This window comes from Hypanus sabinus, chromosome 10, assembly GCF_030144855.1.
Source record: "Hypanus sabinus isolate sHypSab1 chromosome 10, sHypSab1.hap1, whole genome shotgun sequence".
NCBI lineage: Eukaryota > Metazoa > Chordata > Chondrichthyes > Myliobatiformes > Dasyatidae > Hypanus > Hypanus sabinus.
In genome coordinates, this window is record NC_082715.1 from 97,598,076 (window position 1) to 97,612,136 (window position 14,061).

General features: G+C 38.5%; 1 protein-coding gene across 3 annotated transcripts in view; it reads right to left on the reverse strand.

Moving 5' to 3' along the window:
- Window positions 1–14,061, reverse strand: part of elovl4a (ELOVL fatty acid elongase 4a) — a 60,621-nt gene that overhangs the window by 13,001 nt on the left and 33,559 nt on the right. For all 3 annotated transcript variants that reach the window (XM_059982368.1, XM_059982367.1, XM_059982369.1), the window contains 2 exons: window positions 12,444–12,524; window positions 8,667–8,838 (listed from right to left, as the gene is read on the reverse strand). In XM_059982368.1, the coding sequence (XP_059838351.1) occupies window positions 8,667–8,838; window positions 12,444–12,524 (253 nt within the window). The remainder of the gene's footprint in view (window positions 1–8,666; window positions 8,839–12,443; window positions 12,525–14,061) is intronic.

Below are 14,061 nucleotides of genomic sequence, written 5' to 3' on the forward strand. Positions count from 1 at the left end.
ACTGTAATAAGTAGCTTATTTAGCATACCAGAATATTTGATAATACTTTTCCACGTAAGTCACCTGTTATATACCTGAAATAGAGCATGCAGGATTGACAAGAATTGTTGTGTAATGCACAAATTAACCATCTCCCATAAAACTGCATCATGTACGGTATATGCAATTAATATATTGTGCATGTAGGATGCATGCAGGAAATCGGTCAGAACAGTAAGAAGAATTATTCCACTCAAACCATTTGAAGTGATGGTCAATTACTTGGAGGTTAGTTGCTGTGTCAGAGCAGAGTTCATTAGAGTTTGTGATGTACCAATTTGGAATTGTAACATTAGTATAAAAAATATTTACAAGTAGTAAACAGATGAGTACAATGTCACTACTGATTGCTGCAGATTCTTATTCATTGTGCAGAGAGTGGAGAACAGGACAGTAAACTACAAACTGCTGAGGGAACTCAGTGGATGAGGCAGCATCTGTGGAGAAAGAGACAGTCGACACTTTTGCTTTAAATCCTGAATCACGACTTGTGAGAGTAGATTTTGTTAATTCACTTTTTTAGGATGCATGTGGCACTTGAAAGGCCATCATTGATTACCCATAAAACCATAAGATATAGGAGCAGAATTAGGCCATTTAGCCCATCGAGTCTGCTCCACCATTCCATTATGGCCAATTGCAGATCACACTCAACTCCGTGTACCTGTCCTCTCGTCATATCCTTTGAAGCCCTGACTGAATAGGAGACATTCAACTTCTGCCTTAAATATACCACTGACTTGGCCTCCACTGTAGTCTGTTGATAATACTCCAAGTGAGGCCAAACTAGTGTCTTATAAAGACTCAGCATTTTCTATTTCCCTTGAAATAAATGCCAACATTGTACTTCCGTTCTTAACCACACACTCAACCTGTAAATTAACCTTCTGGGAATATTGCACGAGGACTCCTAAATCACTCTGCAGCTCTGATGTTTGAACCTTCTCCCCATTTTTTACTCATTTTTCCAATTTGTCTAAAGTCCTGCTGCAATCACATTACTTCCTCAGCACTACCTACCCCTCCACTTATCTTCGTATCATCCACAAACTTTGCCACAAAGCCATCAATTCCATTATTTAAATAATGTGAAAAGTAGTGGTCCCAATACTGACCTCTGAGGAACACCACTGGTCACTGGCAGCCAAGCAGAAAAGGCCCCCTTTATTCCCAATCACCGCCTGTCAGCCATTCCTCTATCCATGCTAGTATCTTTCCTGTAACGCCATAGGATTTGATCTTGTTAAGTAGCCTCATGTGTGGCATCTTATCAAATGTCTTCTGAAGATCCAAGTAAATGACATCCACTACCTCTCCTTTGTCCACCCTCTTGTCAGTTTTTCCAAGAATGCTAACAGATTTGTCAGGCAAGATTTCCCTTTACAGAAACTATGCTGACTTTGACTTATTTTATCATTAGTCTCCAAATGCCTAGAAACCTCATCCCGAATGGAATCAATGCCTCTTGAAAGTTGTTGTTTTTATCCAGGCGAGTGAAGAATATTCTATCACATTCCTAACTCGGCCCTTACATAGATGAAAAAGTTTTGGGGTGTCAGGGTGAGTCACAATTACCTAGCTTCTTAACTGGTAATTTCAAGTTCAGGTTTACAGATACACAACCAAATGAAACGACGCTCCTCCAGACATCGGTACACCCATAAAACAAAATTCTGTGAATTATCACACAGAACATAAAACAATATATTACTATAAATAAGTTATAATTCAAAATGTGTGCAGTGCACAGCGCAGGTAAACAGTAACCAGTGGCGGCAGGCCAAGTCCTGATGTTTCAGACGTCCTTCCTGATGATAATGGGTCAAAGAGATTGTGGAATGAGTGGTTAGGATCCTGAACAATGCTTTGAGCCCTTTGCTTGCAATGCACTCAGTAAATGTCCTGAATGGGGGCCGGGGGAGACCCTGATGACTGTCTCAACAGTTTTTACCATCCTATGTAGGATTTTGCAGTCCAATGTTTGTGATTTCTGTGTCTCACAATGATGCAGCCAGACAGGATACTCTTGATGGTGCTCCTGTGGAAAGTTGTTTGAATGAGTGCTGGGAGCCTTACACATCTCAATTTCCTCAGAAAGTGTTGACACTGCAGTTTCTTCCTGACTAGTGAGAAGATGTTGCACACTGAGCAATTTTGTGCTCTGCATTTTCTCTATGGCAGAGCCATTGATGTGCAATGGAGAATGGTTGACACGTGCCTTCCCAAAGATCCATAACCCATAGTCATCTCTTGTCTTGTCCACATTGAGACTCAGGTTGCTGCTCTTGCACCATTTGACAAGCCTCTCTACTTCTCTGCACGCTGGCTCATTATTGTTGCTGATAAGGCCAACCACTAAAGTATCATAAGCGAACTTGATCATGTGGTTTGAGCTGAACCCGGCAGTGCAGTTCTTAGTCAGCAATGTAAACACAGCCCCGGGAGCACCAGTGCTCTGTGTAATGGAGCTTGAGATGTTGCTGCCAACTTGGACTGACTGGGGTCTTTCAGTAAAGAAGTCCAAGATCTAGTTACAGAGAGGGGTGTTGATTAACAATGATGACACTTTACCCACCTGCCTCTGAGGGATGACTGAGCTTAATGCCAAGCTAAAGTTGATGAACAACATCCAGGCTTACTGTGTTCTAGGTGAGACAAGACAGAATGGAGGGCCAAAGCTATAGCAGCATCAGTAGACTGCTTTGAGTGTTAGGCAAACCAGAATGGATCCAGTGATCCATTTGCCAGCAGCTCAAAGCACTTCATGATTGTTGATGTCAGTGCCACTGGGCAGTAATATTTATGTGGTGTAGTTTGAGCTTCTGGTCTATGGTAACCCTCGGATCTTAATGATGAGTGACCAGACATGGGTATTCTTGCTGAATGTCATGACGAGGTTGTCTGACTTCTGACATGTGAAGGAGATCATTGTCTGAAACTTTCTGGATGAAATGTTAATATCTAACTTAGTCTTCTTCTTCAAGTAGGTGTCAAGATTTGACTGCCTTTTCCTAAGTTTCCCCACATGAAGCAGTTCTCGGTAGCAGGAAATCATGTCAAGAACACCTCTCTTTGCCTTATCACTTTGCTCCCAGTCAGGCTCATTATTGATGAACTGGTCCACGACTTGTGTGATCATGGTGATGTAAGTGCTGAGAAATTTTGTGGTGAGGTTTCTTGCTGGTGTTCCCTCTTCTCCATCCAAGTCCTCAGATTCATTCAGGATGTGTTGCTCTGCCAGTTCTCCAAAGCATGTCAAGTTTCTCAGGATGACCTGGGGCATTATCAAGCACTAATAATGCTTCAGATCAAGGTCATACTCTTCACAATACCACTTCACTGCTAGACAAAAATGTGAAACAAAACAATTTTGGAAGACATCAATCACCACCCAGGCTTTCTTGTTTGATTTCCAAATCATTGGTAGACTTGACTTTAAAATGCCTTTCATTGCTTGTGGTATTACAGAGTGGTACACGATCATATGCTTTAACTTAAGTCATCTTTAGTATTGCCTCCTAGCAAGAGAATTAACTGGTCCTTTGTAGCCATTAATCCAGATGCATGTTTCTCTTCTTGGGAAATGAATGTACGAGAAGGTATTCTTTTCCAAAATGGGTCCATTTCATTCACAGTGAAGACAATCTTGGAAGGATAATAGTCCTTCTCAATTATAGCCTTCAGCATTGCAGGAAAATCCTGGGCTGCTTTGCTGTCTGCACTAGCTGCTTCACCAGAGATATGTATACTATGGAGGTTACTGCACTGTTTAAATCTATTGTTACATGTCCGGCAACAATGAATATAGAATTGAGTCAGGTTTTATAAACAAATAAACATTTATTAAACTTTGCTCAACAAAAATGAAAAGTAAACAAATGACTAACTTAACCAGAAGTTAACTGCTATACGGCAACTTAGCAAACAGCCAAGCTCTGGAGTAGTTCTTAAAGGGGTAAATTCGAACACAGTCTTAAAGTGGTAAATTCGAAAGTCCAAGTAATTTATACAGTTAGGTAAGGAGAGACTTTACTACAACAATTTCTCCGAAGAAAATGATGAATCTGCTGATCACAGTTGAGAGATGCCTTGTCCAAAGGATTCACGATAAAGGAAATAAAAACGGCTTAAAGGAACTGACCTTTTTATTCTGGAGTACAGACAATGCACCAAACCTTCCTGCTCTTGCAGAGGCCATCTCAGATGCAGGCCATTATTCTTGAACAAAGATTCAACAAGATCGATCCTGTATTAAACCGCAGAACGACACCAACTTTACTCGATCCTTCAGGTTCCTGTACTTCAGTAAAGTCTTCACTCTCCAATACTCAGATTTTAAAATTAAATCAAAGGTACATCAAACAAAACTGGCAGTGATTGGCAAAACTGCCGGCACAGCAATTCTGTACTTTACAATAGAAAGTAAAACTCCATTTTAAAATGAAACTGCGTCATGAGACAAATACGCAGCATTATGAGTAACTGACAAATTAAACGATGAATCAACTGCATAACAACAGGGGTTTCCCATTATATACCTGTTGAGAACATGTCATCACGTGACGTCACACTGGCGGGAAAATTACATCACCCCACCATCACAAGACCATTACATCATGCTCACAAGATACTCAATTACATCATGGTCATAAGACAGTCACAAGATACCCACGGGGTACGTAACACTATGAACCCAACTTCTGCTGGCTGTGAATGTCACCGACATCACTTTTTCTTCTTGAATATGACTGAAGATGCTTCTTGCCTTCTCTATTATTACCAGCTGGCTTACAGGCATGTTTTGTTGTGTTTGATCATCCACCCATGTACTTCGTCAATTTTTGATTTTTTTCAAACAAATGGTTCCTTGAACGAGTCACCTTTGTTCATGATAACTTTGAGATCGCTGTTGCAGAAGCTTTTATCTTGCCTGTATTTTTCAAATAATTGTTCTGATCATCAATGCAGCCAATTTCAAAGAGGCGCCAACATTAACCTGACACTCACTATCTTCCAAACACTGTATCACTTGCAGTTTCACATCTACGCTAGTGGTTTTCCTAGACGTCTTAGATGTACTACCCTTACTGGAAGTTGCAAGCCATTTTCCAGACATTATAGGTAAATTAAAAAAATGGAATAAATTGCCGAGGAAGGCAGGACGTGAACTAATACATGATTGGCTGAGAGTGGTTCAGAGTATATGTCAAGTGCTCTCATTGGCTGATTCAATGTTTACTATAATGGCCACCACTTAAGAGATTTTAAGTGTTGCTTAGAATGAATTTTTGCCATTTTCAAAAACTTCAATAAAGAATTGAATAACCGCTTTGTAATGAATCAACGCTATGTGGGGTAGCATTATGTGGGCTTCGAGTGTACTTAAAAATTATCAGACCACATAGGCTTTGCTGTATGCAGTCATGTTTTATTTCCCTAAAGGAGTTACAAAACATTGGACAATCAGAACGTCCCCTCTTCTGATGTTGTAATGGAAACATCATTGTAGAAACTGCAGAAAATAGTTGGGCTTGGACCTTGCAATAGCATAAGAACACAAAAAGAACTTGGGGAACAGGAGCAGGAGTAGGCCATCTGGTCCATCGATCCTACTCCGCCATTCAATAAAATCATGGCTGATCTGACCATGGACTCATCTCCATCAACCTGCCTCTTCCCCATACACTTAATTCCCCAAAAAGGCTATGATAGGGTAGGATTAGGATACTGTAGAGCTGGGAAATTTCATCTTCAGCAACCACAATCGCAAGACAGATTTGGTCCATTCAGCAAATCCAGTCTGTTCAGGCACTACATCATAGTTGATTGTTATCCCTGCCAACCCCGTTCTCCTGTTTTCTCCCTGTAACCTTTAATACTATGACTAATCAAGAACCTAATAACCCCCACTTTAAATATACCCAATGAACTGGCCTGCATAGTCGTTGGTGGTAATGAATTCAACAGATTCACTGCCCTCTGGCTAAAGAAATTCCTCATCTCTGTTCTATGTGGATGTCCCTCTCTTCTGAGGTTGTGTTCTCTGGTCCTAGACTCTCCCACTATAGGAAACATACACTCTATCTAGGTCTTTCAATATTCAGAAGGTTTTAATGAGATCCCCCTCATTCTCCTAAATTCCAGTGAGCACAGGCCCAGATCCATCAAACACTCCTCATATGAACACTCTTTCACTTCAGAATCATTCTCATGAACCTCCTCTGGACCATCTCCAGTGCCAGCACATCCTTTTTTAGATAAGGAGCCCAAAACTTAATCAGTACTCAAAAGTGTGGTCTGACCAATGCCTTATAAAGCCTCAGCATTACATCCTTATTTTTATGTTCTTGTTCTCTTGAAATTAATGCTAACATTGAGTTTGCCTTCCTTACCACCAACTCAACCTACAAATTAACCTTTAAGGAATCCTGCATGAGGACTTCCAATCCCTTTACATCTGATTTTTGAATTTTCTCTCTGTTTAGAAAATAGTCTATGGCTTTAATCCTTCTTCCAAAGTGTATGACCATGCACTTCTCTACATTATATTCCATCTGTCACTTCTTTGCCCATTCTGCCAATCTGTCCAAGTCCTTATGTACATTCCCTACTTCTTCAACACTGCCTCCCACTCCACTAAACTTGGCAAGAATGCCATCAATTCCATCATCTAAATTATTTACATATAATGTGCAAAGAAGCTGTCTCAACACCTACCCTATGGAATACCACTAGTGACGGGCATCCAACCAGAGTATGCCTTCTTTGTTCCCACTCTTTGCGTCCTACCAGTCAGCCAATCTTCTATCCATGCTAGTATCTTTCCTGTATTATCATGGGCTCTTATCTTGTTAAGCAGCCTCATATGCACCACCTTGTCAAAAGACTTCTGAAAATAAAAGTATACAACATCGGCAGACTCTCCTTTGTTTATCCTGCTTATTATTTCCTCAAACAATTCCAACAGATTTATTAGGTAAGACTTCTCCTTAAGGAAACCATGATAACTTTGGCCAATTTTATCATGAGCCTCCAAGTACCCTGAAATTTCACCCTTAATAATGGACTCCAACATCTTCCCAACCATTGAAGTCAGGCCAACTGACTTATAATTTCCTTTCGTCTGCCTTCCCCCCTTCTTAAAGCATGGAGTAACATTTTCAGTTTTTCAGTCCTTTGGAACCATTACAAAATCTAGTGATTCTTGAATCTTCCTACATGTGAGCTGTTACTCTAATTATTAGATTATTATTCTCTTGATGCCCCCAATTTAATTTTACCTGGGTTTTTTCATGCCATACTTAGTCAAATGCTGCTTTGATGTCAGGGCATCCACTCTTACCTCACTTCTGAAATAAGTGATTAGATGCTTAGATCAAGGCTCTGATAAAGTCTGGCATCAAGTGGTTCTTGTGAATGACTGTGCATCAACGAGCAAGTTATTGGCAATTAAATGCTGCTTGCCAATAACATCATTCATCACTACAACTGACAGAAGAGTTCACTGATTTTCATAGACAGGGCAATAATCACACCATCATGAAATTGTTAGTATTGTAACTGATGTTTCCCCTGGCTGGGAGATGGTGTATGAGAGGTCACAGTGTGAGAACATGAGTGATGAGATTATGAGAAATTTATTCACCCACTGGATGGTTAAACTGCAGAATTATCTACCAGAAAAGGCTGTGGAGGAAAAGTCACTGAATATAGTTGAGGATTTCTAAAGGAAAAAAACATTCAGGGGTACAATATGATAGAATATGGCTAAACCGTCAGTTCCTGCTCAAATATTTCTATTAAAAATGCTTACTTAGTGGTGCAACTAATTCTAGTGTACAATTTTCAGAATGTTATCCAGTCCTGTACCTTTGCTATATTCAGAGTTCATTTTGTGACATTGTGTGGATTACACTGAATAAGCAGAGGACAGACATTTGAGATGATCATACTCTCAGGAAGAAGAGAGATGCTTCATCCAGCTGGTATTTCTAGCTAAATGTTGCTGCAATTGCTTCAGTTTTGTCCTGGACAGTCTAATGAGTACAGGGGTATTCTTGAAGCCTTTGCTTTTTATGCATTTAACTATGCAAGATAAGACCACTTCTTAAGATCACTTAGCTCTGTCTAATGCATATTGCTTTTCCTATGTAGAATGCCTGTCTCCTGTGTCACCATTTTGCAAAATTGATGCTGTTTTTTTAAATATGTCTGAAGCTGCTGGCTTGGAGGCAGAATGAATGAGGTGAAATGATTTATTTATTTCTGGCATGATGCAGCAAGGGATATGCTAAGCCATGAATTCCACATTCCTGCTATCTAATCTAAATTATTTCTTCCTTATGATATATGCAATTATGCAGTACACAGAGCTATCCCATTTCCATTTTTCTCTATAATGTATTCTCTCACGTGTCAATTAATAGCTCCATGATTTAGTGCCATCACTTGTACATCTTTGGAATGTGGGAAGAAATCAAGTACTCAAGGTATCATTGAGCTTACAAGAGAACTGCAAACTCCACTTCAATATTCAGCAATGTTTTATATTTTAAAACAATTATTAATAGATTTAGACACCTGATAAGATGACATCAGTGATTACTGCAATTCCATTTGGTACTTACATTGTCCTCCTGCTACCCATTTGATTCCAATCCACCACAGGGTAAACATTGTGAAGTGATGATATACATGTAGGAAGCTGACCTGGTTAAATTTCTTCCTTAGTATAAAAAATACTGTATCCATGTATTCAATTCCTTTTGAGACATAATACCACCACAAGGCCGAAGCTATCTGTGGTGGACAAAAACTAGAATTAAAACAACTTTTGCAATTACAAAAACTAAACATCACATTTCATAATTGACATTCTGTAAATACCGTTAAAGGTAAATAACACGAATTAAGTCATGGTATCTCTTGGGCTGTTAAATCTACTAAGCACTTGAGAATGCAACCTTAGTTTGCACAATCTCTCTATATAACTTAATTCTCATTCAAGTATATGCAGGGTACATTCCTTTTTGGGAAAATGAATTATTTTCAAGCCACTTGCACTCTCATCTTCTAGCCATAAAGGTCTGCATTCAAATACTTTCTTCATTATTTTCTGCATTAATTAAATCATTTTGATGTTCCCTGTATGTGGACCCCGTATCTCTTTGGGGATTACTTTTTTAAGCTTTTTGCCATTTAAAAAGTATTCTATTCTATCAATCTTAGATCTAAAGTGAATGACCTCACATTTGGTTTAAACAAAATCTATTTGTCACAGACTTGTACTTTAGCACAAGTTATTTATATCTCTCTGTAATCTTATATTTTAATCTACATTGCTTACAGTGCTTCTGCAAGGGTGACTCGCCAAATAGACAATAGACAGTAGGTGCAGGAGTAGGCCATTTGGCCCTTCTAGCCAGCACCGCCATTCACTGTGATCATGGGTGATCATACACAATCAGCATCCTGTTCCTGTCCTCTCCCCAAATCCCTTGACCCCACTATCTATAAGGGCTCTATCTAACTCTCTCTTAAATGCATCCAGAGACTTGGCCTCCACTGCCTTCTGTGGCAGAAGATTCCACATATCCACCACTCTCTGGGTGAAAAAGTTTTTCCGCATCTCTGTTCTAAATGGCCTACCCCTTATTCTTAAACTGTGGCCTCTAGTTCTGGACTCACCCATCAGCGGGAACATGCTTCCTGCCTTCAGCGTGTCCAATCCCTTAATAATCTTATATGTTTCATTCAGATCCCCTCTCATCCTTCTAAATTCCAGTGTATACAAGCCCAGTCGCTTCAATCTTTCAACATATGACAGTCCCGCCATTCCAGGAATTAACCTTGTGAACCTACACTGCACTCCCTCAATAGCAAGGATGTCCTTCCTCAAATTTGGAGACGAAAACTGCACACAATACTCCAGGTGGAGTCTCACCAGGGCCCTCTACAGCTGCAGAAGGACCTCTTTACTCCTCTACTCAATTCCTCCTGTTATAAAAGCCAGCATGCCATTAGCTTTCTTCACTGCCTGCTGTACCTGCAGGCTTGCTTTCATTGACTGATGTACACGAACACCTAGATCTGGTTGTACTTCCCCTTTTCCTAACTTGATTCCATTTAGATAGTAATCTGCCTTCCTGTTCTTGCCAACAAAGTGGATAACCTCACATTTATCCACATTAAACTGCATCTGCCATACATTTGCCCACTCACCCAACCTGTCCAAGTCACCCTGCATTCTCATAACATCCTCCTGACAAAATATAAATAATATAAATATAATATAAATAGTTAACGTCTGTTGTCATTGGCCTACATATCTAGGATATAAATGCCATAAGATCAGCTTTGCACAGCAGTAGCACAGTACATTAATAACATGACAAACATAAATTAAATTAACATAAATTATGCATTGCTTTCTATATCACCAGCTACAATCTTTACTTACATGATAAAGTCAATAACCAACATGGATCCTTGCAGAAAACCTGTACAATATTGCTGGTGGAACTGCCCACATCCAGGCAGGTGGAGACAGCTACCTCATATTCCTTTGACTTGATTATTGAAAAATATTGTAAAAGTAGATACCAATTTCTGACCTGCTCCTGTATCCACAGTATTTATGTGGCTGCTTCAGTAAAATTCCTGGTCCTAACTGAAGACATTTACAATAGAGACCCTTGTAACTCTAAGAGCATTTGGTTAGAATCTTCCTTGTTGGAAATGGGCATTATCTGGCAAGAACATGAGAAACCAGGAGCAGGGGTAGGCCATTCAATGCAGTGCCAACAATGCAGTCTCCTCTACAATGAGGAACCTATATGCAAACTGGATGATCACTTTACAGTTCACAAGAGGAACTGAGATTTCAGTTTCCTGTTGTTACTTTTCCATCCCACTTCCACTCTGACCTCCCAGTCTTCAGTACTCTACAATGCTTCAGTGCTATCTAATTTAAGGTGGAGGAGAAGCATCACATCTTTCATCAGGTTACATTACAGCTGCCAGGGTTTAGTGTTGAATTTATCAATTTCAGGTTACTGTATTATATTTTTCTCCATGGATATGTATGTATGTATGCTTCCGTTTCAATTTGTTTCACTTTTCTATTCTGTCTCCAAATGCTGGTTTAAAATACATTCCATTCTATTTTCCCATTTTCTCTTCTACCTGGACTAAATTAATTACTCTTTTTCAGTTCTGATGAATGGCCCTTGACTTGAAACACTTACTGTTTCTCTGCCCACACAGATGATACCTGACATGCTGAGCTATTCCAGCATTTTCTGTAATTCAGATAGAAATCATCTGGTTCTTTACCATGAGTTAGTGTTTTATTATTAGTGAATCTCTCTTACCGACCCATTATTAGTTTCATTGATATCCAGAATGCCATTCTGTTTCTCCAATATAAAATAATGACTCAAATGGATCATATGTGATGTACATAGTTTCTCACATTAATTTGTAATAATACCACCATTCATTTTCAAATGGCCCCATTGTTCCTGACCACAATGTTTTTCCTAATGTAATTGTGAATATTGTGTTGATATTGAAAAACTTAAATTTATCTTATATTGACTCCTTTATGGCTCTCATTTACTAGTTTGACACCTTTAGCTCTTTGCATTTTTCCCCTGTTGACAGAACAGGTGCTAGTTTATGCCATCTTGTCTGCTTTCCATTGTCTTTTGTTGTTTGTAGTAATCTGTTATAGTCCTCTTGACAAATAGAGCTCCTGTCCATTTGGAATATAATTGCTTTTGTAAAGCATCAAATTTATCTTTAAAGCTAACACTAAGTTACAACTATAACATCTATTAGCAGATTTGTCTAGTAGGCTGATAAATAAAAGCAGCTCATTATTCATTGCTAAATCTAAAATGGACTTGATAGTTGTAGGAGATACAATAAAAAAAATCGCCCTAACACAATCAGAAATTCACTACTTTTCAGCTGATCCCACCCTAAGTGAAAGTTAAAATCTACTGCTAGTATGAAACCTATATAAAAACTCTAATCAAAATTTTAAATATCTTTCAATTTCTCAATTCAACCCATCCAAGTTCCACTGTCGCCAGGTTACTATTTGATTACTATATATCGAGGTAAAAGAATTGGGGGGAAAAAGGAAAAAGGTCCTTCTGCAATATAATTTAGGAAGGTTTCAATGTCCTTGCATGATGTTCAGCAAAAATGTCTTAAACGATCAGTGACTTTTCTTTTGTAAATGCAACTCCAGAATACAAAGGATATAGAATGATATAGAAAGGATATAGAATATATTTGTTAAACTTCTGGCTAAGATGTGGGCATGCTCCTACTTGATAGTTACACTTTAAAAAAAAGAAAGAAATTCTCAGCAATTGCATAACAAAGCTACCTACCCGCACTTCATTGACGTCATCTGTATAATCAACGGTTTGACAGATATAACTGTATCCTGCTGCTCGTGCAGCAAAGAAGAGCTGTAAAGAAAAATAATGGCCATAAAGAGTTAATATAATAAAAAATGATGGCCATGCAACTTGACTAGATTGCCATAAAAAAGAATAAAGAAAGGATCTTGAGTTAGATGTTACTCTTGTGGCTAGATTTGCTGCATAGAAATCACTGCTGTAAGTTAGCATTTCAAAAACGTTTAGTTGAAATAACTCTTGCAATAAGCCTGAACTACCTTATACATTATTAAATTAGTTGGCAGCAATGGCGATGCATTTTCTACATTATTAGAGATGACATTTCAAAACTATTTCATTGGCTGTAAATAATTTTGCAACAGTTTAAGATTGTGAATGGCACTATATAAAACTATTTAACTTTACTTTCCAAATTTACACGCAAATTTAAATTCTATAATTTATTATTTAACAGTCATGAAGTATTACAATTGGGGACTATTTAGCACCAATGACATTACTACATTCTAGATCTAGTATTGTGTAATGAAAAACACTTAATTGATGATCTGGCAGTTTAAGGGCCTTTTAGGGTAAAAATAATCATTTTTATACAAAGACAGGTTGAGTGAGCTCAGGAGGAGGAGGGGTGACTTGTTAAAGATGTATATGATAAGAGGCACAGATACAGTGGACAGCAAGTGTCTTTTTTTAACCCCAGGGCAGCAATAGCTAATATGGGAGGGCATAATTTTAATGTGACTGGAGGAAAGTATGGGAGGGTGTCAAATTGCAGGTATTTTGCACAGAAAGTGATAAGTGCTTGGACCAAACTGCCAGGGGTGCTGAAAGAGGCAGGTACATTAAGGACATTTAATAAACTCAAAGCACATTAATGAAAAATATGGAGGGCCATGATGGAGGAGAGGTCTAGACTGATCTTGGAATAAGTTAAAAGGTCAGCACAATATCAGGAACTGATAGAACAGCATAGCACAGTAGAAGCCCACGTTCTGAAGACTGGAAATGATTTTATTCAAACTGAAATCAGAGTCTTAAGTCTGATATAAAAAAAATACAAAAGCATGAGATACAAACTGCCTACGGTACATTAAAATATAAAACATATGAAAGTAAACTGACAAAAAGCATCCCGATGAAGGGTCTTGGCCTTAAACATTGACTGCTTATTCCTTTCCATGGATGCTGTCTGACTTGTTGAATTCCTCCACCATTTTGTGTGTGTGGCCTTGGATCTCCAGCATCTGCAGATCTTCTCATGTTTGTAAACCAACAATAGTTACTTTTTTAAAGATTCAATATAAAGTTTAAAGGTAATATACATTTTTGTGCATCAGGGTGTTGGATTAGGTTGGAATTCTTCTTTCGGATTAGCATGGCCATGATGAACTGAAAGATCTGCTCCTGCATCATAAATTTCTATTATTTCATTCAGCTGAATGGCAAATTTTTGTGGTGCAAATACAATGTAACACAAGTTTTCTTCAATTCAAATTAGAACCTACTCACACACCTAAAAAAACAAAGATTTACACAAAACAGCAAAATGCAATTAAATGATATCTTATAATTATTAAAGGCTAAC